General features: G+C 49.7%; 1 protein-coding gene across 1 annotated transcript in view; it reads right to left on the reverse strand.

The window, feature by feature from the left end:
• The window catches only part of LOC126184030 (uncharacterized), a 38620-nt gene extending 14260 nt beyond the window's left edge, over positions 1–24360 (reverse strand). The window contains exons 1-2 of the mRNA XM_049926388.1: positions 24356–24360; positions 4488–6089 (exon numbers count right to left, since the gene is read on the reverse strand). Coding sequence (XP_049782345.1) covers positions 4488–6089; positions 24356–24360 — 1607 coding nt within the window. The remainder of the gene's footprint in view (positions 1–4487; positions 6090–24355) is intronic.
• Positions 24361–24665: the final 305 nt, after the last annotated feature.

A 24665-nucleotide genomic window follows, 5' to 3' on the forward strand; every position in this document is an offset into this window, starting at 1 on the left:
AAACTGAAACCCATGCTCTACAGCCCAAGACTGCGCCTTACGGATAGCGCCCTGTAGCTGACGTTCAACAGCTGCAATGCCAGTAGAGCTGTAATAAAGGCAGAAGTCGTCAGCATACAGGGAAGCAGAGACAGAATTTCCCACGGCCGCAGCGAGCCCGTTAATGGCTATTAAAAACAGGCAGACACTTAAAACAGAACCCTGTGGCACACCGTTCTCCTGGACGTGGGTGGAACTATAGGAGGCTGCGACTTGCACGCGGAAGGTACGATACGACAGGAAATTGCGGATAAAGATCGGCAGAGGGCCCCGAAGACCCCATCCATGAAGCGTAGAAAGGATGTGATGACGCCATGTCGTATCGTACGCCTTCCGCATGTCGAAAAAGACAGCGACCAGGTGCTGACGGCGGGCAAAGGCAGTACGGATGGCCGACTCCAGGCTCACCAGATTGTCGGCGGCGGAGCGGCCTTTCCGGAACCCACCCTGAGACGGAGCCAGAAGGCCCCGAGACTCCAGTACCCAATTTAAGCGCCGGCTCACCATCCGTTCAAGCAACTTGCAAAGAACGTTGGTGAGACTAATGGGACGGTAGCTGTCCACCTCCAGAGGGTTCTTTCCAGGTTTCAAAATGGGGATGACAATACTTTCCCGCCATTGCGACGGAAACTCGCCCTCGACCCAGAGACGGTTGTAAAGGTCGAGGAGGCGTCGCTTGCAGTCCACTGAAAGGTGTTTCAGCATCTGACAGTGGATGCGATCTGGCCCGGGAGCGGTATCAGGGCAAGCGGCAAGGGCACTCTGAAATTCCCACTCACTGAATGGAGCGTTGTAGGGGTCAGAAGCGTCGGTGCGAAAAGAAAGGCTCCGACGTTCCATCCGCTCTTTAATGGAGCGGAAGGCCTGGGGGTAATTCGCAGAAGCGGAACTCATAGCAAAATGCTCTGCTAAGCGGTTTGCAATGACGTCGGAGTCAGTACAAACTGCTCCATTCAGTGAGAGCGCAGGGACGCTGGCAGGGGTCCGATAGCCGTAGACGCGTCGAATCTTGGCCCAGACCTGCGAAGGAGTGACATGGAGGCCAATGGTGGACACATACCGCTCCCAGCACTCCTTCTTGCCTTGGCGGATAAGGAGGCGGGCCCGCGCACGCAGCCGTTTGAAGGCGATAAGGTGGTCTAAGGAGGGATGTCGCTTGTGACGCTGGAGCGCCCGCCGGCGATCTTTAATCGCTTCAGCGATCTCAGGTGACCACCAAGGCACAGCCTTCCGCCGAGGGGACCCAGAAGAACGGGGAATGGCAGATTCGGCGGCAGTAACGATGCCGGTGGTGACCGATTGAACCACCGCATCAATGTCATCACTAGAGAGAGGCTCAATAGCGGCAGTGGAGGAGAACAAGTCCCAGTCAGCCTTATTCATAGCCCATCTGCTAGGGCGCCCAGAAGAGTGACGCTGTGGTAGTGACAGAAAGATCGGAAAGTGGTCACTACCACACAGGTCGTCATGCACACTCCATTGGAGAGACGGTAAGAGGCTAGGGCTACATATTGAAAGGTCAATGGCGGAGTATGTGCCATGCGCCACACTGAAGTGTGTGAAGGCACCATCATTTAAAATAGAGAGATCGAGCTGCGACAATAAATGTTCAACGATGGCGCCTCGACCTGTTGCCACTGACCCACCCCACAGAGGGTTATGGGCGTTGAAGTCGCCCAATAGCAAGAAAGGTGGCGGCAATTGGGCTATCAGCGCAGCCAGGACATGCTGCGAGACATCACCATCCGGTGGAAGGTAAAGACTGCAGACGGTAACAGCCTGTGGCGTCCACACCCGAACAGCGACAGCCTCTAAAGGTGTGTGGAGAGGGACAGACTCGCTGTGCAGAGTGTGAAGGACATAGAGGCAGACGCCACCCGACACCCTTTCATACGCTGCCCTGTTCTTATAATAACCCCGATAGCCACGGAGGGCGGGGGTTCGCATTGCTGGAAACCAAGTTTCCTGAAGAGCTATGCAGAAGAAAGGGTGACGGCTGATAAGTTGTTGGAGCTCAGCTAGATGGTGGAAAAAACCGCCGCAGTTCCACTGGAGGATGATATTGTCCATGGCTGAGAAAGGCGTGAAAGGACTGGGAAGGCAATTTACGCCGCTTGTTCACTCACTGCCACCGATTCAGTACCCGTACGAGAGGCATCCATGGCGTCTGAGGGACCAGCGAGATCAAGGTCCTCAGCGGACGCTAGAATCTCGACTGCATCCTCAGACGCAGAGCGCGAAAGGTGCGGTGGGGTTGGCGCCACCGCAAGTTCTGTGGCCTTAGAGGTCTTTCTCTTGGACTTCTCTCGCTGAACCTTGGGTTGCACCGGCTGGGAAGGCTTCACCGATTCAGCCTCCGGGACAGAGGAGGATCGTGAAGCCCTACGCCCGGCCGCTGGTGAGGACTTATGCCACTGGCGGCCGTCATCCTTCCCGCTGGTGGAACCCTGGGAAGGGAGGGTCCCAAGGGAACTCTTACGGGCGAGAGTAGCCGAAGAAGTTAGACGCTTCTCCGGCTGAGAAGCGGGGACGGACGTCCCCGACGGGTGGGAGGAGGTTGCTCCTGAGGTAGGTGGTGCAGGAGCAACCGGTTGGGTAGAGCCCCCCACAGGCAAGGGGGCAGGAGGAGTCGTACTGCTTATCGAGCTGGCTGGAAGTCTCGAAACTGATGGGGCTAGCACAGTTGTCGTAGCAGCTGCATAAGAAGATGTCATTCTCACAGGATGGAGTCTGTCATATTTCCTTTTGGCCTCAGTATAGCTCAGCCGGTCCAGGGTCTTATATTCCATAATTTTGCGCTCTTTCTGAAAGACTTTGCAGTCAGGCGAGCAAGGTGAATGGTGCTCCCCGCAGTTGACACAGATGGGAGGCGGGGCACATGGAGTATCGGGATGAGATGGGCGTCCGCAATCTCGACATGTGAGGCTGGAAGTGCAGCGGGAAGACATATGGCCGAACTTCCAGCACTTGAAGCACCGCATCGGGGGAGGAATATAGGGCCTGACGTCACATCGGTAGACCATCACCTTGACCTTTTCCGGTAACGTATCACCCTCGAAGGCCAAGATGAAGGCACCGGTAGCAACCTGATTGTCCCTCGGACCCCGATGAACGCGCCGGACGAAATGAACACCTCTACGTTCTAAGTTGGCGCGCAGCTCGTCATCAGACTGCAAAAGGAGGTCCCTATGGAAAATAACACCCTGGACCATATTTAAGCTCTTATGTGGAGTAATAGTAACGTTAACATCCCCCAACTTGTCACAAGCAAGTAACCTGCGTGACTGGGCGGAGGATGCCGTTTGTATCAGTACTGAGCCAGAGCGCATTTTAGACAAGCCCTCCACCTCCCCAAACTTGTCCTCTAAATGCTCGACGAAGAACTGAGGCTTTGTGGAGAGAAAAGACTCCCCATCAGCTCTCGTACAAACCAAGAATCGGGGCGAATAACTATTACATCCATCCTGAGACTTACGCTCCTCCCACGGCGTGGCCAGAGAGGGGAACGTTTTCGGATTGTACTTTTCAGCATTAAATTGAGCCCGAGAACGCTTAGAGACTGCTGGCGGCTGGCCGCCAGCGAGAGATGATGTACCACGCTTCATTGCGGGTCATCCGCCCTGATGCCACCTACTCCGACCAAGGGCCCTCCCCACGGGCGCCACCCAGCCGCAGCAATAGCCACCTGGCAGGATGTCCATTGCCGGGAGTCCTGATGCCCCAGGGAGACGGGCATCTACTCCTTGGCATACGTGGGGAGTTAACGGCGCAGGCATCAGTAGAGCGATCCCTGTGTTGTCAGGGGGCTACAACCAAGAGGGTACATGGCGGCCCCACCACAACGGACTGGCTACCGTGCTGGATCTTAGGTGCAAAAATGGCCAAGGTCGTCGTCGCAGTTAAAAGAAACACTGCAGAGTGCAGTGTGGTAATCGCCCAAGAGATCGAAAACGAGCGGGACACCATTGCAACGACGAGAAAGACGGCTAAAGGTGTTATTGCACGACGGATACAGTGCACCATGTAAGGCGCCCTTCCCCAATTGGCTCGCTCTTCGGAATAATTTAGAAAGATGGAGGTCAAACCCGAGAGGGGACCATCACATAAGGCCGAAACATGTGAGACTCCTTTTAGTCGCCTCTTACGACAGGCAGGAATGCCGCGGGCCTATTCTAACCCCCGAACCCGCAGGGGGAGCAGATGCATACACGGAAAGAATACGCATATACTACGTGTAATACAGACATTACTAGTCTAAGTCATTTTCCTCTATTCTTGCTTCGGCGGCAGCAGCAGCGGCGGCAGCAGCAGCAGCAGCAAATGCTACTATATTGCTGCCATTTTCATTTTACATTTCATGATTATTACACTTACGATATCCCCAATAGTAGCTTCTGTGCCATTACCAAATGATGAGCACTTTAGGAAAGAGTGCTTTAATTACTTACCTTTCATCCGGATTTACATCTTGTCCATCAGCAAGATTTGGGTGCACTCTGTTTTGTAGTGGGGCAATTGCAGCTTCGAATTCATCGCAAACTTCCTCTAATGGAACTCCCGTTTCTTGGTCCCTGAACCTTTCCAGTCCTGGCCATTGTAGTCTTTCTTGGCCTCTCACTGACAAGCTCTGCAGAAGACACGTAGGGTACTTTCTTTCCTGACTGCGAGACTCTAGCTGTCGCTGAATGGGGTAAGAGTTGTGTTCAGCAGTTGCTTCTGACATGGCGTTAAGATCTTCGTTATGAATCAGTTCTGGTTCTCTTTCTCTACGGACCCTTTCAACACCACAAACGTTTGCGCTGACTGCTACCAAGCCCAATGTACTGTCCCCTGCTGTCTGGTTTCTTATAGAAAAGTTTGACATGGTAAATGAGGGCATGCCGTCTGTCGGTAACCAACGTTGCTGTCCATGGGACACTGCTCCGATGTCAAACTGACGAATGGCCCAGTTGTTGAAGACTTGCATCCAGATAGAGTGCGTGTCCATGACCCAGAAGAAATTACCGAAAATTGAAGAGTTAAAAGCGTTGCACGTCAAGCGCATAGTGGGTGACCAGTTGCAAATTGATTCCACCAAATGTGCCTGGTATTTTAAGGCGTCTAGAAAACGCTGTAGTGACCTGGGGGTGCAGTCACCAGAAGCTTCCGGCGATGACAGCTGCTGAAAAATCCACTGATAAAACTCTTGGAGCATCTCCGACTGTCGTACCGCGAAGGAAATGTAATGTGTCTGTGGGTTTTCAGCGCGGGATTGTTCGTCATTGTCAGCTGGTTCCGACGACTGTGTCCAATAGTTTCCAATCCCAATGGTATGTTCTTCCAATGCTTGTGAATATGCCTGGAGCTGCACGTCACGGGGCACGCCTAATGGGCCATTGAGCGGCCAGTTTCTACACCACGAAGGTAACCACGATATCCAGTTTATTGGTCGAGAAATTTCAGAAGCAGCAGTGACAGCATCATCGATATCCAATTCTTCCGTCCATCTCGTCATAGCTTTTCCTCTCGTAGCATTGTAACCTCTCCCCTGTCTTTCTGCTGAACACGCTCCTTCCACGACTGACGCGTTGTCCGATTCTGGAAGCAGCCCATCTTCAGAGGCTGACTCGGGAGTTTCGTAATCATAGTAATCTGGTGATTCATAGTCTGCAGCACCTTCCAGGACTGGTGCTGTACCTGATGATGGATGCGTCTTACCTGCAGATGCTACCTCGTAAGTTTCGTCATCATAGTAGTCTGGTGGTTCATAGTCTGTAGCACCTTCCAGGACTGGTGCTGTACCTGATGATGGATGCGCCCTATCTGCAGATGCTGCCTCGTAAGTTTCGTCGTCATAGTAGTCTGGTGGTTCATAGTCTGTAGCACCCAGGACTGATGCTATGTCTGATGTTTGATGCATCCCATCTCCAGAGGCTGATTCATAAGTTTCGTCATCGTAGTAGTCTGGTGATTCATAGTCTGTAGCACCTTCCGGGGCTGGTGCTGTCCCGTCTTCGTAATTTTCATCATCGTAGTAGTCCGGCGATTCTTCGTGTCTGGTGTCTGCTAACCTGCAACACGAGCAACAGTACGCTTAGTAATACATTCATATTAGTAGTTTCTAATTAGGAAGCTCCTCTGACTGCCTACAAGACTAGTTAGAGCTTGTAAACCACTGTAGACGATTATCAAGTAAGCGACGACTAGTTTTCCTAGTAGCTTCGTTCAGTTAAGATCCCAACTTCATTACCTGTGCGTTAGGTGTTTCATACCTATAGAGCGTTACATCATTTATATCGCTTTGTTTGCGTACGAGATCATGAATCTGCACAGCACACACATCAAGTTCTAGACGGTTCTCTGCTTCAATCTATGACTTGTTCTACATAGCTGTCCTTTGTTACTCAGAAATTAACAGTACTTACAGCAAAATTAAAGTTGTTCATATTTACTTCTGATTTTATTTGCAATTTTATTTTTAACATGAAACAGAGGGATACTACAACAATAGAATAGGTTTATATAGCGTTACAAAACTCAAATTCTTAAAAAGAAACCTCAAATGTCGCTTCAATACTTCGTAATATTTATATAAAAATGTCGCTTTCACTCAACTTTCGCACTTTATGGGAAACTCTGGCTTTCTATCATGATGAAGGTTCTATTGTGTACAAACAATTACAAATTTATGTTTGTGCATGTGAACTGTACTAGCATCAAAGTAATTGGTTTGTTTACATAGAAGAGCAGACGTTATGCTATTGATTAATTTTTATTACATATAACATTTTATGAATTTTGTGAAGATAAAATAATGGATTGACACTGGTGTTATTTTAATCACAGGCAAAAACAAACAAAAGGGAAAGAAGTCATGGGCTCCCAGTTTCTTTCTCGACTAATGCTACTAACACTACCTGTAATCCCACCGATTACTGAGTCATTTATGTACTGTACCGAAACTACCGAACCATAGTTTTGGTCGAGCGTAGCTCTAGTAGTTACATAATTAGTGCTGAGTAGCAAGAAGTTGTTATGAATAATGGTTAATGAGAAGTTCCTGCCCAACCTCAACAACTAAACAGTATCAGCTGCCAATCTATGCTAAGTTTTGGGCTACAGGTTACGGTTTATAGTTTTTCAGAATGTAAAATACCTATACAGTAAACAGCGTGCTTATTCTCCAGACTGAAGAGAAATCGAGAAGTCTAACAATAGACCACTTAATTGTAATTTCAGAATTAATGATAATCGAGATAAGTAAATAGTTTAATTTCAACATTTACAACAAGGTTCGGCAACTCCTGCTCGAGGACAGATAGGATACATGTAGTACTAGCAGTAGCTGCTATTTATTAAGTGTATTTAAGACAGTGGTAATATATCCTTCAGGGACGTCGTCGATGACCCGACACGAGAGCAAAACTAACTGAAAACGGATACAACACAACTATGATACACGTTGCCTGCTCGGAGCTTCAAACGTGTGTGAGTGAGTGGTCGGGTTCGGCAGTGGTAAGTACAAGCTGTTTGCCACACATGCCAACCGACACTTTAATATTACGCCTTTTATACAAATTGACCTCCCCCCCCATGAACCATGGACCTTGCCGTTGGTGGGGAGGCTTGCGTGCCTCAGCGATACAGATAGCCGTACCGTAGGTACAACCACAACGGAGGGGTATCTGTTGAGAGGCCAGACAAACGTGTGGTTCCTGAAGAGGGGCAGCAGCCTTTTCAGTAGTTGCAGGGGCAACAGTCTGGATGATTGACTGATCTGGCCTTGCAACACTAACCAAAACGGCCTTGCTGTGCTGGTACTGCGAACGGCTGATAGCAAGGGGAAACTACGGCCGTAATTTTTCCCGAGGGCATGCAGCTTTACTGTATGGTTAAATAATGATGGCGTCTTCTTGGGTAAAATATTCCGGAGGTAAAATAGTCCCCCATTCTGATCTCCGGGCGGGGACTACTCAAGAGGATGTCATTATCAGGAGAAAGAAAACTGGCGTTCTACGGATCGGAGCGTGGAATGTCAGATCCCTTAATCGGGCAGGTAGGTTAGAAAATTTAAAAAGGGAAATGGATAGGTTAAAGTTAGATATAGTGGGAATTAGTGAAGTTCGGTGGCAGGAGGAACAAGACTTCTGGTCAGGTGACTACAGGGTTATAAACACAAAGTCAAATAGGGGTAATGCAGGAGTAGGTTTAATAATGAATAGGAAAATAGGAATGCGGGTAAGCTACTACAAACAGCACAGTGAACGCATTATTGTGGCCAAGATAGATACGAAGCCCACACCTACTACAGTAGTACAAGTTTATATGCCAACTAGCTCTGCAGATGACTAAGAAATTGAAGAAATGTATGATGAAATAAAATAAATTATTCAGATAGTGAAGGGAGACGAAAATTTAATAGTCATGGGTGACTGGAATTCGAGTGTAGGAAAAGGGAGAGAAGGAAACGTAGTAGGTGAATATTGGGGCTAAGAAATTAAAGAGGAAGCCGCCTGGTAGAATTTTGCACAGAACACAACTTAATCATAGCTAACACTTGGTTTAAGAATCATGATAGAAGGTTGTATACATGGAAGAAACCTGGAGATACTAAAAGGTATCAGATAGATTATATAATGGTAAGACAGAGATTTAGGAACCAGGTTTTAAATTGTAAGACATTTCCAGGGGCAGATGTGGACTCTGACCACAATCTATTGGTTATGAACTGTAGATTAAAACTGAAGAAACTGCAAAAAGGTGGGAATTTAAGGAGATGGGACCTGGATAAACTGAAAGAACCAGAGGTTGTACAGAGTTTCAGGGAGAGCATAAGGGACCAATTGACAGGAATGGGGGAAAGAAATACAGTAGAAGAAGAATGGGTAGCTTTGAGGGATGAAGTAGTGAAGGCAGCAGAGGATCAAGTAGGTAAAAAGACGAGGGCTAGTAGAAATCCTTGGGTAACAGAAGAAATATTAAATTTAATTGATGAAAGGAGAAAATATAAAAATTCAGTAAATGAAGCAGGCAAAAAGGAATACAAACGTCTCAAAAATGAGATCGACAGGAAGTGCAGAATGGCTAAGCAGGGATGGCTAGAGGACAAATGTAAGGATGTAGAGGCTTATCTCACTAGGGGTAAGATAGATACTGCCTACAGGAAAATTAAAGAGACCTTTGGAGAAAAGAGAACCACTTGTATGAACATCAAGAGCTCAGATGGAAACCCAGTTCTAAGCAAAGAAGGGAAAGCAGAAAGGTGGAAGGAGTATATAGAGGGTCTATACAAGGGCGATGTACTTGAGGACAATATTATGGAAATTGAAGAGGATGTAGATGAAGATGAAATGGGAGATACGATACTGCGTGAAGAGTTTGACAGAGCACTGAAAGACCTGATTCGAAACAAGGCCCCGGGAGTAGACAACATTCCATTAGAACTACTGACGGCCTTGGGAGAGCCAGTTCTGACAAAACTCTACCATCTGGTGAGCAAGATGTATGAAACAGGCGAAATACCCTCAGACTTCAAGAAGAATATAATCATTCCAATCCCAAAGAAAGCAGGTGTTGACAGATGTGAAAATTACCGAACAATCAGTTTAATAAGTCACGGCTGCAAAATACTAACACGAATTCTTTACAGACGAATGGAAAAACTAGTAGAAGCCGACCTCGGGGAAGATCAGTTTGGATTCCGTAGAAATACTGGAACACGTGAGGCAATACTGACCTTACGACTTATCTTAGAAGAAAGATAAAGGAAAGGCAAACCTACGTTTCTAGCATTTGTAGACTTAGAGAAAGCTTTTGACAATGTTGACTGGAATACTCTCTTTCAAATTCTAAAGGTGGCAGGGGTAAAATACAGGGAGCGAAAGGCTATTTACAATTTGTACAGAAACCAGATGGCTGTTATAAGAGTCGAGGGGCATGAGAGGGAAGCAGCGGTTGGGAAGGGAGTGAGACAGGGTTGTAGCCTCTCCCCAATGTTATTCAATCTGTATATTGAGCAAGCAGTAAAGGAAACAAAAAATGGAGTAGGTATTAAAATCCATGCAGAAGAAATAAAAACTTTGAGGTTCGCCGATGACATTGTAATTCTGTCAGAGACAGCAAAGGACTTGGAAGAGCAGTTGAACGGAATGGATGGTGTCTTGAAGGGAGGATATAAGATGAACATCAACAAAAGCAAAACGAGGATAATGGAATGTAGTCGAATTAAGTCGGGTGATGCTGAGGGAATTAGATTAGGAAATGAGACACTTAACGTAGTAAAGGAGTTTTGCTATTTGGGGAGCAAAATAACTGATGATGGTCGAAGTAGAGAGGATATAAAATGTAGACTGGCAATGGCAAGGAAAGCGTTTCTGAAGAAGAGAAATTTGTTAACATCGAGTATAGATTTAAGTGTCAGGAAGTCATTTCTGAAAGTATTTGTATGGAGTGTAGCCATGTGTGGAAGTGAAACATGGACGGTAAATAGTTTGGACAAGAAGAGAATAGAAGCTTTCGAAATGTGGTGCTACAGAAGAATGCTGAAGATTAGATGGGTAGATCACATAACTAATGAGGAAGTATTGAACAGGATTGGGGAGAAGAGAAGTTTGTGGCACAGCTTGACCAGAAGAAGGGATCGGTTGGTAGGACATGTTCTGAGGCATCAAGGGATCACCAATTTAGTATTGGAAGGCAGCGTGGAGGGTAAAAATCGTAGAGGGAGACCAGGAGATGAATACACTAAGCAGATTCGGAAGGATGTAGGTTGCAGTAGGTACTGGGAGATGAAGAAGCTTGCACAGGATAGAGTAGCATGGAGAGCTGCATCAAACCAGTCTCAGGACTGAAGACAACAACAACAACAACAACAACAACAACAACATACAAATTGATACCAGAAAACGCATTGGCAATGAAAGATAACTCACCCTGCTCTGGGCGCTTGCAGGTGACTACCAATTACCCCAAAGAGTAATAAACTCTTTCCACTTGTGCATGTTCCTAATGGCATCTGGTTTGTAAGGATAAACACCGTCACAGCAAGACAGTTTAGCAATGTAAAAATATACCGACGACTTTCTATGATCGGGTCACATCAGTTGCAAGAAAGAAAAGATGGCACTAGGGCCATTCATATTTAACTAAAACATTACTCAATGCAATTACAAATTGTTGGGTACGATAACATTAACTGGCATACCAGTACACAAAAAGAATTGACGTCAACCGTATGACTATTCAGAGCTACCGAATAATCTGCTGAATACACCTGAATTTCATGTGGGAAACTGTTGCAGGATAAATCAAACTACTAAGAAGCTCAAAAACGCTACTACACTGGGGAGGACATTCATAATTCCTGTCATGGAATCTACGATAAAGAAAACTCCCGTGGCTGAAGAACTACGCGAACTGCGAGCTACGCAGAGCTTACAGCAGCGCAGAACCCAAATGCAACTTCAATAACCACACCGGAAGAACGCCAAGCTACATCTAGACGCCTCTGGATCTCTGCGTGTGCACTCTAGACACATGGGAGGACCAAGAGTGTTCCCTATGGAGCATGTGCCCCTAGAATTTCGTAGTTTCTTGGAACGGAAAGGGCAATAGGCCCAAGATGTAAAGATGGTGAGGAAACTATTGCGCCGCAAGAATTTCACACAGGCGGTTTCGTCAGTGGAAAAGCGAAAGCCACCGAGTCTTTACTCCTGGAGTATTGACAGACATCGCTGAAGGCGCCGCTCAGAGAGGTCCGTGGAGAACTGCAATAGATGGCAAAATCGTCAGCAAAAGGGGTACTGGAGATGCCCGGCGGAAGGTAGGCCATTTACGGTTAATAGCGATAAAGACTACGACGCTCAGGACGAAACGTGTCCGATAAGGCAGAACCCACACGCACCTTGAAAACTATCTTCAAAAAAATGGTTCAAATGGCTCTGAGCACTATGGGACAACTGCTGTGGTCATAAGTCCCCTATAACTTAGAACTACTTAAACCTAACTAACCTAAGGACATCACACACATCCACGCCCGAGGCAGGATTCGAATCTGCGACCGTAGCGGTCGTGCGGTTCCAGACTGTAGCGCCTGTAACCGCTCGGCCACTCCGGCCGGCAAACTATCTTTAAAATGCCTGAAGCAACCAGGACAGGCGGCCACGGAAGCCCCACGTGGAAAGATTACGGAGGATACCAGTTCTCCAAATCTGGAAACACGGCCAGTCTGCGATTTCCACAGAAAACCATTCATGACATGGGTAGACAAAGTAACGAGATGGTCAACTGCAGAACGCCACGCTCGAAATCCACACTACATTCGTCAGTAAATTGCAAGACTCGAGCCCTCATACCAGCCGGGCATGAATCATACGTCCCATCACGTTGCAAACGCAGCAGGTAAGAGATGGTGCGGTAGCTAGAAGGAAAGTTTTTGTTGTTACTGGATATGACTGGCTTCACGCTAGCATCCGGGAAATGTGCCCTCTGCCCAGATGCGGTTGTACGTGTTCAGCAGTAAGTGCTTGCCCACAAGAGAAAAGTGCTGCAACATTTTAATGTTGACAGTGTCTGGCCCTGGGGGCAGAGGATCGGAATGAACAGAGCATGATACAACTCCATCATAGTACAGGCGGCATTTTAGCACTCACGATTCGGGGTAGAGAAGGGTATCGCCCGAGCCGCCTCCACTAGTTTCCGATGTAGGAAGACAGGGTGATAATAGGAAGAGCTCGAAATGACGGCCCAAGGTGTTGGAGATAGCAATAGGGTCAACAAGGATATCGTATGCTACTGTCAGGAGGGAAATTGGGGGGAATCTATCTTGGTCGCAGAGAGCTATCTGAGGTTGGCCCACATGACAGAGGAAGGGGTGGAACTGCCAACAAGAACTAGTGAAGGAAAGCCAGCTAGTTCGTTTGCTTTCTCGAAGAACGCGACGACACTGTACACGCCTCTGTTTATAACTAATGCAGTTTGCCATCTTAAGATGACAGTTAAAAACTGAGAGCGCATCTCCATGCGCGAATTTTATCTTTTTGTGGGGTTTTAGGGCGCTTAACTACTGAGGTCATTAGCGCCCAGTCAGAAATGTAAGTGCACATGTAAGCTTGTAGAACTCAAGGGGGGGGGGGGGAGAACACCAGAAAGTTCTTACAAAGACGCAGATAAAATAATTAAAAGAGATGTCTTTGGACAAGTCCGTCAAAGTAATAAAATTAAGAACACGAGCAGCTGCTCGAGCTTCATTATCTAAAATTTCCTGTAAAGTAGATGGCAGAGACAAGACAACACGAGATTGATTAAAACGGGAACACAATAACAACATGGCGCACTGTCAATGCATGACCACAAGGGCACTGCGGGGCGGGGTCATCGGATAGCAGGTAGCGGTGGCTAAACCGGCACTGCCCAATCCGCAACCTGGCCAAAATGACCGCCTCTCGCCGAGATGGTCGGGAGGAGGTTGTCCAAGCTGTTGGGAACGGTTTTATGGCCCAGGAGCTTATTTTCTTGAAGTGACGACCAAGTATCCCACCATAATGACAAGCCTCTTACAGACAACCCCACTAATGTCAGACGATGGGACACAAAGGGAGGCTGGCCGAGCCAGGAGGACTGCAGCCTTGGTCGCAGCCTCATTCCCGGGCACTCCTACATGGCCTGGAACCCACATAAAGCTAACAGGAGAGCCATCAGCAAAAGAATGGAGGGATTGCTGGATCCGTTGCACCAAGGGATGGACCGGATATGGAGCTCCAAGGCTCTGCTCTGATCCACTCAGTGCTCTTCAGAGTACGTACGGAGAATGGCGGTGGCGGCAGACATACTGAACGGCCCGATTGAGAGCAAAAAGCTCGGACAAAGCTGGAACACTGGCCGAGGAGCCGGTATTGAAAGATTTTTTTTTTTTTTTTTTTTTGTTGGGTTTAAGGGCGCTCAACTGCTGAGGTCATTAGCGCCCAGTCACTGTTGTTTGAGCACATGGAATCTGGTAAAACTCAAGGGGATGGAGGGGACACCAGAAGGACCCGACAAAGATGCAGACAAAATAAGTAAAAAGATTAAATGTCCTTGGACAAGCCAGTTAAAGTTATAAAACGCAGAATACGAGCAGCTGCTCGAGCGTCATCAGCTAAAACATCCGGTAAAGTAGATGGCAGGGACAGGACAACACGAAATTGACTAAAACAGGGACACGACAATAAAACATGGCGCACTGTTAATGCCTGACCACAAGGGCACTGCGGGGCTGGGTCACCGGAGAGCAGGTAGCGGTGGCTAAACCGGCAATGCCCAATCCGCAACCTGGTCAGAAGGACCTCCTCGCGCCGAGATGGTCGGGAGGATGTTGTCCAAGCAGTTGGTAGCGGTTTTACTGCCCGGAGCTTGTTTCCTTGGAGGGATGACCAAGCATCCCACCACAACGACACAAGCCTCTTACATACATCCCCACGAACGTCGGATGACGGGACACAATGGGAGGCTGGCCGAGGCAGGAGGACTGCAGCCCTGGCTGCAGCATCCGCAGCCTCATTCCCAGGCACTCCCACATGTCCGGGAACCCACAGAAAGCTGACAGAACCACCATTATCAGCCAAAGAATGGAGGGACTGCTGTATCCGTTGTATCAAGGGATGGACCGGATAGGGAGCTCCAAGGCTCTGAAGAGCACTGAGTGAGTCAGAGCACAGTACATATGATGAATGGTGGTGGCGGCGGGCATACTGAACGGCCTGATGGAGAGCAAAAAGCTCGGCCGTAAAGCTGGAACACTGGTCGAGGAGCCTGTATTTAAATGTGGCGGCCCCGACGACAAAGGCACAGCCGACACCGTCAGTTTTGGAGCCATCGGTGTAAATAAAGGTGTGACCGGCAAGTCGAGCACGAAGTTCGGCAAACCGTGAGCAATACATTGCAGCCGGAGTACCATCCTTCGGGAGTGAGCTGAGGTCGAGATAAATATGAACCGGAGCCTGGAGCCAAGGTGGTGTCGGGCTCTCACCCTCTCTGAAGGTGGTAGGGAGGGCAAAATCCAATTGTCGAAGCAGGCGACGGAAGCGGACTCCGGGGGGCAGCAGGGCAGACACATACAACCCGTACTGACGGTCGAGAGAATCGGCGAAGAAGGACTTGTAAGTGGGGTGGTCGGGCATAGACGACAGCCGGCAGGCATACCGACACAGCAGTACGTCGCGCCGGTAGGTCAACGGTAACTCGGCAGCTTCAGCATAAAGACTCTCGACAGGACTAGTGTAGAAGGCTCCGGTCGCAAGACGTAACCCCCGATGGTGGATGGAGTTGAGCCGGCGTAAGAGGGACGGCCGAGCGGACGAGTAGACGAAGCTCCCATAATCCAGCTTCGATCGGACTATGGACCGATACAAGCGAAGCAGGACAGTGCGATCCGCTCCCCAAGATGAACCGCTAAGAACTCTGAGGACATTAAGGGAACGTGTACAACGGGCCGCCAAATAAGAGACGTGTGGAGACCAACACAGTTTCCTGTCCAACGTGAGCCCTAGAAACTTAGTTGTGTCCACGAATCGGAGAACAACGGGACCGAGATGTAAGGATGGCGGAAGGAACGCTTTATATCGCCAAAAGTTGATACAAACCGTCTTTTCTTCGGAGAACCGGAAGCCATTTGCCACGCTCCATGAGTAGAGGCTGTCTAGACAACGCTGAAGGCAGCGCTCCAGGAGGCATGTTCTCTGGGCACTGCAGTAGATCGCGAAGTCATCGACAAAGAGAGAGCCTGAGATATTAGGTGGAATGCAATCCATAATGGGATTGATCGCGATGGCAAAAAGGGCTACGCTCAAGACGGAGCCCTGAGGCACTCCGTTCTCCTGGAGGAAGACGTCGGACAATACGGAGCCCACACGTACCCTAAACTTTCGTTCCGTTAAAAAGGAATCAATAAAAAGGGGCAGGCGACCGCGTAGGCCCCACCTGTGCATAGTGCGGAGGATACCTCCTCTCCAACAGGTGTCATAAGCCTTCTCCAAGTCGAAGAACACGGCTACCGTTTGGCGCCTTCGCAAAAAGTTGTTCATGATGAATGTCGACAAGGTCACGAGGTGGTCAACAGCGGAGCGGCGGCGACGAAAGCCACATTGGACATTAGTAAGGAGCCGTCGAGATTCAAGAATCCAGACTAACCGAGCATTAACCATGCGCTCCATCACCTTACAGACACAGCTTGTAAGAGAAATGGGGCGGTAACTAGAAGGAAGGTGTCTATCCTTCCCGGGTTTGGGTATAGGAACAACAACGGCGTCACGCCAACGCATGGGGACTTGACCTTCGGTCCAGACGCGATTGTACGTACGGAGAAGGAAGCTTTTGCCCGCCGGAGAAAGGTGTGCCAGCATCTGAACGTGAATGGCATCTGGCCCCGGAGCAGAGGACCGGGACAGTGCAAGCGCACGTTCGAGTTCCCGCATAGTAAAGGGGGCATTATAGGTTTCCAGATTCAGCGAGTGGAAGGAAGGTCGCCGAGCCTCTTCTGCCTCTTTCCTGGGAAGGAAGGCAGGATGGTAATGGGCGGAGCTTGAAACCTCCTCGAAAAAGCGGCCAAAGGCGTTGGCGACAGCCACCGGATCAACAAGGACCGCATTACCTGAGGTCAGGCCAGGTACCGAGGAGTGGGCCTTAATGCCCGACAGCCGGCGCAGGCTACCCCAAACGACGGAAGAAGGAGTAAAACTGTTAAAGGAGCCGGTGAAAGAGGCCCAACAAGCTTTTTTGCTGTCTTTGATGACTCTACGGCATTGCGCTCGGAGTCGTTTGTATTCAATACAATTCGCCAACGTAGGATGGCGGCGAAAGGTGCGTAAAGCACGTCGTCGAGCACGGATAGCGTCCCTACAAGCCTCGTTCCACCAGGGGACGGAAACGCGACGTGAAGAAGTAGTACGAGGAATGGAACGTTCGGCAGCATGGATGATAACAGCCGAGAGGTATTCGACCTGACTGTCACAACTGGGAAAATCGTTGTCCGGAAAGGTTGCCAGGGATGAGTAAAGTCCCCAGTCAGCTTTCAGTATGTTCCAGCTCGAAGGACGTGGGGATGGGGTGTGGTGCAGGAGACGAACGACACAGGGGAAGTGGTCGCTCGAATAGGTGTCAGAAAGGACATACCACTCGAACCGACGGGCAAGAGTGGTAGAACATATTGAGAGGTCCAAGTGGGAGAAGGTATGAGTGGAGTCCGAGAGGAAAGTCGGGGCGCCGGTATTGAGGCAGACAAGATTGAGATGGTTGAAGACATCTGCCAAGAGTGAGCCTCTTGGACAGGATGCAGGAGAGCCCCAAAGGGGATGATGGGCATTGAAGTCGCCAAACAATAAAAACGGCGGGGGAAGCTGAACGATCAGGTGCATCATGTCAGCCCGACTAACGGCAGACGACGGTGGAGTGTAGATGGTACAAACTGAAAAAGTAAAAGCAGAAAGAGTAAGGCGGACAGCTATTGCTTGGAGTGGGGTGGTCAATGGGATGGGATGGTAATAGACGTCGTCCCGAATGAGCAACATGACCCCACCATGAGCTGGGACACCGTCCACAGGGGTAAGGTCATACCGCTCCGAGGTATAGTGGGTAAAGGCAATACGGTCAGTCGGGCGCAACTTGGTTTCCTGGAGTCCAAGGACGAGCGGACAGTGCAGGCGGAGGAGCAGTTGTAATTCCTCCCGATGAGATCGAATACCTCTTATGTTCCAATGAAACAACGCCATCGCTAGTCAAAAAGTTGTGGGAACGAGACGGGGGAAGAGCTGGTCACCTCGACGGCCGCGGAGGGCCAGGTTGCGAGGGAACAACGCTACAACCGACGGGAGGCGGATCCGGTTCCATCGACTGGTCGCCAGCTGCGGCCGCTGTCCCTGGTTGTGTAGGAGGGGCAGCATCATTTGCCGACGAAAGGCCAGCTGAGCGCCTGGCAGCAGAGCGTCCCGGCGAAACTGAGGACGGCCGGGAGCGGCGACTCACGGATGGAGCGTCAGTCGAAACGCGCCGGGGTGGAGAGGGGGATAAAGATTTCTTCTTGGAGGCCTTCTTGGAAGGCCGAGGAGGCACAGGGACGGTGGGCTGGACCCGAAGAAGGTCCTCACGCGCGGGGTCCGTTTTGGAACGCCGAACCTCGGAAGCCGGGGTCCGGAACGTTTCCCCGATGGACGCCTGAGAAGAGGATCGCTTCTCAGGTGGCGTGTGGGGGGAAGGAGGAGGAAGGATGGCCCCTGGGGCAGAGGGGGTGGGGGCCACGGGGGAGGAGGATTTGGAAGGGAGGGATTTGGGAGGCGGAGGCAGAGCCCCCTGATGGGCGGAGGAGGCGGAGGGGGGATAGGAGAGGGGTGAGGATACCGCGGAAGGAGTGGACACAACTGAGGCAAATGAAGTGGTCAATGGCACGGGATGGAGGCGGTCGTACTTCTTCCTGGCCTCAGAATAAGACAGCCGATCCAAAGTTTTGATTTCTTGTATTTTCTTCTCCTTCTGATATGCGGGGCAGTCTGAGGATCTAGGCGAGTGGACGCCAGGACAATTAACGCACCGAGATGGTGGGGTGCATGTATGTTCCTCACGAAGAGGACGGCCACAATCGCCACAGAGGGGCTCAGCCTCACACCGTGACGACATGTGCCCAAAGCGCAAACACCGAAAACAGCGCATAGGAGGCGGAACGTAGGGTCGCACGTCACACCGGTAGCACATTACCTTTACCTTCTCTGGGAGAACGTCCCCCTCGAAGGCGAGGATAAAGGCCCCAGTGTCGATGCGACGGTCTTTGGGGCCGCGCTGGACTCGCCGGACGAAATGCACGCCTCGGCGCTCCAGGTTGGCCCTGAGCTCCTCATCAGATTGTAGCAGGAGGTCACGATGAAAAATAACCCCCTGCGTCCTATTGAGTGCCAGATGTGGGACAATGGAGACTGGGATGTCCCCTAGGCGGTCGCACGCCTGGAGCGCCGCCGACTGTGTGGCGGACGTGGTCTTGATAAGTACGGACCCTGAACGCATCTTGCTGAGAGCCTCGATTTCCCCGAAGATGTCCTCAATGTGCTGAACAAAGAACATGGGCTTGGAGGTGGCGAATGTCCCCCCATCGGTCCGAGAACAGACTAAATAGCGGGGGAAGTACTTCGCTCCAAGCCGGCGGGCCTGTCCCTCCTCCCATGGAGTGGCCAAGGGGGAAGGGGCAGGAGAACCAGAACCAGAAACGGTACTTTTTCTTTTAAAAGACTCGGCCGCAGAGCGACCCGATACGTGGTGACGTTTCATCTGCGAAACGTCCGCCCCGATACCACCCACTCCGACCAGGGGCTCTCCCCACGGGCGCCACCCAGCCGCAGCAAGGGCCACCTGGCAGGATGACCATTGCCGGGAGTCCTGATGCCCCAAGGAGACGGGCATCTACTCCTTGGCCGACGTGGGGAGGGTGCAGCTCAGGTATCGGCAGTACGATCCCTGTGTTGTCAGGGGGCTACAACCTAGAGGGTACATGACGACCCCACCACAACGGGCTGGCTACCGTGCTGGATTTCTGGTGCCATGGAAAGTCCATCATGATCGCTGGTGCAGATGGAGACGCACTATGGGCGTAACTGGGACAACCCAAAAGGCGTTTAGGCCCAATTTGAGCAATAGTGGGTATGGTTACAACGCCGGTGCAATGCTGAGTGCCAAGGTCTGAGTGCACTTAGGACCAGTGGTACACCACGTAAGGTGTCCTTCCCCAAAAGGCTCGTACTTCTGTAGAAATTTAGAAAAATGGAGGTCAAACCCCAAGGGGGACCATCACATGGAAGGCCGAAACGGTTGAACTCCTTTTAGTCGCCTCGTACGACAGGCAGGAATACCTCGGGCCTATTCTTACCCCGGACCCGCAGGGGGGGTATTGAAAGATGACGTCCCCGACGATAAAGGCACAGCCGACACCATTGTCAGTTTTGCGAATTGCATCGTGATAGGCCTCATTCCACCAAGCGACTGGAACATGACGTTGTAAATAGGAAGTGCGAGGAATGGAGCGTTCTGCACCAGTAAGGATAACAATGGTGAGAATCCACCTGGTCATTACAACTGGAGAAATCTTTCTTCAAAGGTCGCCAGGGAGGAATAAAGCTGCCAGGCAGCTTACTATGGTTGACATTTGGGTGTGCACACAGATGGGGTAGCAGTCAGCAAACCGATAGCATATTGGAAATTGTCACTAGTAGGTGTCGTAATGTATAGGCTTAGGGACCGATGACCTGAGCAGTTTGGTCCTGACCTTACCACAAATTTCCAAATTTTTCCAGTGCAAAAGGATAGGTCCAAATGGGAATAGGTGTGCGAGGAGTTAGAAAGGAAAGGGGGTGCTCCTGTGTTAATGTAGAAGAGGTTATGTTGATTAAGAAAGTCAGCTAAGAGGGCACCTCTTCCAGGTCCTGTAGAAGCACAAAGGGGATGATTCGCATTAAAGTCACCAAATAGTAAAAAATTGGGGAGGGGGGGGGCTGCCCAACAAGCAGAAGTCTGCTCTGGTGACAGCGAATGATGACAGAGGGACATATACGGTACAGAAAGTCAGGTGGCGAAGGAAAAGGCAAACTGCAACAGCTTGAAGATGGGTTGACTATGCAGGTCATCCCAGATGAACAGCATTACACCCCCATGAAATCGAGTGCAGACCTTAATGGGAAGGTCAAAATGAATCAGTAGGAAATGTGAAAGCTCAGAGTGGTGGTGAGGGCATAATTTCGTTTCTTGAAGACATTGCAAGAGGACGCTATGATGCTAAAAGCAGCCATAAATCCTCTTGGCGGGACCAAAGGCCATGAATGTTCCATTGGAAGAGAGTCATGAAGAGATGGAGTGTCACCTTGGCAGCTGCCGAGTGACAGCCAGTAAAGATTCGCTACTACAGGACACAGAAGCAGGAGGATCCTGCTCCATGGGGTCCACAGAAGCATCAGCTTGCTTGTGTGGTCAAGTCTGGAGTCCAACGCTGAGCAACGGCTGGCGGTGCGTGCTGCGACAAGGAGGCTGGTCAGGCTAAGGTACCATGCAGCAACACCGTCTACCACGATCTTCGAGTTAGTGAAGATCATTTGCCTTTGGTGGACTTCAAGCCTTTCTGGTTAGAGGAAGATTCGGGTGTTTGGCTGGAGGGACAGAGGAAGTCCTCACAGGAGTACTCTTGTCCTTTCTGGTGTACTAGTTTTGTAGCTGGTGGCTTTACCCCTGGAGGTGAAGAGTTTGACGGCTTGTTGCACAGCTGGACAGGGGCGATGGCGCTGCTACCTCGACACTGGGCAATTTCACAACCTCAGAGCTGAATGGGTGTCGCATGTCTGCATGGCCATGACCTTCATGGAGCGAGGGGTAACAAGAACGGAACTATATGTGCCAGACGGTATAACGCAGGGTTTGCGATTAACCAGTAATTTACTAGCTACTGGGTAAGGCACTTTGTCCTTTACCTGAATCTGTGACAGTCCACTCACTCATCAAGATACACAGGACAATCCCGAGAGGCGGCAGCATGGCCGCCATTGCAGGTGACAGAGGGGAGGAGGCAGACAATCCCCTCATGTGCATCCCTACCACAGGTTACACATTTGGCTAGGTGTTTACAAGTTGTTTTAGTGCGGTTGAAATGATGACACTGGTAGCAGTGTATCAGGTTCCGAATATACAGCTGGACTGAATTTCATAGCCTCCTTTGATCTTGGCTGGAAGCATCACTACCAAAGGTGAGAAGAAGAGTGCAGGTGGGCACTAAGGAGGGATCTTCCCTTTTCATTACACGATGGATGGAAATGACACTGATCAGAGAGGTAAGACTGGATTTCAGCCTCAGACCATCGAGTAGCCTGGTGTAAATAACACCACAGGAAGAATTCCAAGTTCTGTGGGCTTAGACACGAATAGGGTAGCTGTGGAGAAGCGAGCAGTTGTGCTTGAGAATCAGAAGCAGTCTCCATAGGCAGAGTGCCATTCCGTACACGAGAGCACAATTTCACAGGGCCAGCAATTGCATCTACACCTTTCTGAATAAAACGGATTTACCGTGGCAAAGGACTGACCATCTTCAGTACATGAAACCACAAGGAACCATGCTGCAGCACGACAAGTCTGAATCATTAGCCTCATTATGTCGAGGTTTTTTAGACATTGATGGTGAGATGAATAACTCATCCCGAGGAAATCCCACGATTGCCAGTATTTCCAATGGCGTGCGCCTTCCAACTAGGCCCCCTTCACAAGAGGAACACGCACGTTAGGTCACCTTCCGAGCACCTGGCAGGGACCAATCGGCAATTTGGGAAGGTTGCAGCTCGGGTAATCACTCGTCCCTGGGTCTGACCTGTGCCAGGGGGTACGTGCGAACCCTGGCTATCTACCTGGGGGCTGGGAATTGTGTGTTACCCAGTCACCTGCTACGCAGGAGACGTGTGGGTCGGCCTTCAGGAGCGCAGAGAGGAAGAAAGAGGAAACTCAAACGCCAAAGCGGAGGAACGAGAGAAGGGATGAGAGGTTCCATGCTCTTTTTGTATGTGACCTCATTTTCATAAATTATTAATGTTTTATGTCACAGCACGGTGGTAACAGGCTGAATTAGGTTTTGTAATGAGAGTATTTGTACTGGGAGCTCAAAATACTTTTCACTTTATTCCTATGCAGGTTGGGTTACTTCCCTGAGCAGCCTGTGCGAGGCGAGCGCCGGAGGACGCGGCACACACTGCGTTTCCGGTTGGGGACTGCACTTCTGCAAATACCGAAAGGGTCATACATCAATGGGCTTAAGCGCCTGGCAGAACGACTGACGTCGGTCGAGTTTCGCCTATTCTATGCAGGGCGAAACAACCTGCGAGACGTCAGTGTCGCTGCAGTTTGTGTGTTTACTGTTCCGGCGCGTCCGGAATGAAGACTGCTGGCACTGACTGACTGCCTGCATGCATGCATGGTCCTCATGATTCTGAGAATACTTGTAGACTGTGGACTGTCTGGCGCCAGATGACGGGGGTCTAGGCATGTTGTGTTTGTAGCCTGTCAAACAGCAAGTTCAGTGCCCTCAGCTGAATAGAAGCATGATTCGTCAACTTAAACTGAGGCTAGTTTAAGTCAAAGCCCTGCTCGAAATTGGAACGAACGGTCGCTACTGGCGCGAATTCGTTCCTAGACAGTGTGGGGGAATTGTGGAATCACTGAATGCTGATTCGCTGTTTTAGAGGATGGTAGGGAGTTTAGTAATGCTGGCTCGCTCTTGCGTTGCGCGGGCGCAGGCATTAGGGATCTGATCTTCAGAGTGACGGTCGTGCGACTTAGTTGCACTTTTTCGGCAGAAGTTAGAGTTCTGACAGCCTTCGAGGCCAGGGGTTTAAACAGTTGCTGCACGGCAGAAGTCTGCGCCTACATCAACAGAACGCTGCCTACCGACGACGTTCTGCAGATTTCAGGTCTGGTACAGTATTTTGCGGCTTCGGCACTGTAGGACCTATCATTTTTATACTGAATCCCTCAGTAGCACGAACGCTCGCTTTGCTGTAAGTCCACTTGCGTGTTTCCTTCATGCGATCCCATTTGAGCTCTCCACTACTAATCCACTACTATACTGCAAAATAGTCGGGAGAGTAGTATGTGATTCATGAGGACCTCCCATCATTATCGTCAACCTATTGCATCCCAGAGTAGGAGCCCCTTGTTCGAGCCAACTCATTCTCATAGTTCAGTATACCCTATCCTTGAATCTACTGTGTGTCTATAATCATGTGCCTTTATGTTCTGATGTATAATAAATCTCATTGTAATATTTACTCCGCGTATCATTTCGTAGATATATGCAGAATCTCATTTCATCTTTTTTATTACGATGAAGTTCTTTTTTCTCTCTGAATAGATTACGATTTTTATTAAATTATAGTGAGTGTGCACACTTAGCAACTAGCAGGGTACACCATTTCCTTTCGTTACCGTTGTGCGCATAATTAGGTGGTAGGTAAGGAAGGGGTCGAGTGCATGTATCTCATGCAAAATTCGTCAGAGTTAAAGAGGCACAAACTTTTCTCCACCCCGGCACCTCGCAGGGAAACAAAGGAAAAAGGAACGAAAAGCAAAGGTGAGACTTCTTACGTCAGTGACAGACAATGCAGAACATTCCTAATAACATCCCAGATATGTTTCCAAGTGAGGGGAAAAAATAGCAAGAGGATAGACTCAGCACAGAAGGTAAAAATGCTGCCAGGGCTGGGACCCCGTGCTAGCCAAGCACGAACCCGCTACGGAGTGGCGATACCGCTGTGGGATCCTTGCTTTCTGCGCACTGACCCTCAAGCCTGCCACTAGTTACCTCATGTCGCACCAATCACAGAAATTCTGATCGCCGACTTCAAACTTAACAGAACTTTTGCCTTTTCCCAGGAAAAACAATGCTACAGCAGTCTACATGCTGTCACTTAGCGACATTTGACAGTTATGTCGCAGTGACAAAAGCACAAGACTTAATGAAACTTTCATAGAAAATATGGCACAGTGGACAGGCAGTCAAGCTTACAGCGGTAATTCTAATAAGTAAATACAATCCTTTATTTAAAAATATTGTAAATTTATGTTTAATTTTGCGCACAATAAACCGCATTAAACTGCATGTAATATTGAAC

Source organism: Schistocerca cancellata, chromosome 4, assembly GCF_023864275.1.
Source record: "Schistocerca cancellata isolate TAMUIC-IGC-003103 chromosome 4, iqSchCanc2.1, whole genome shotgun sequence".
In the NCBI taxonomy this organism is placed as follows: domain Eukaryota; kingdom Metazoa; phylum Arthropoda; class Insecta; order Orthoptera; family Acrididae; genus Schistocerca; species Schistocerca cancellata.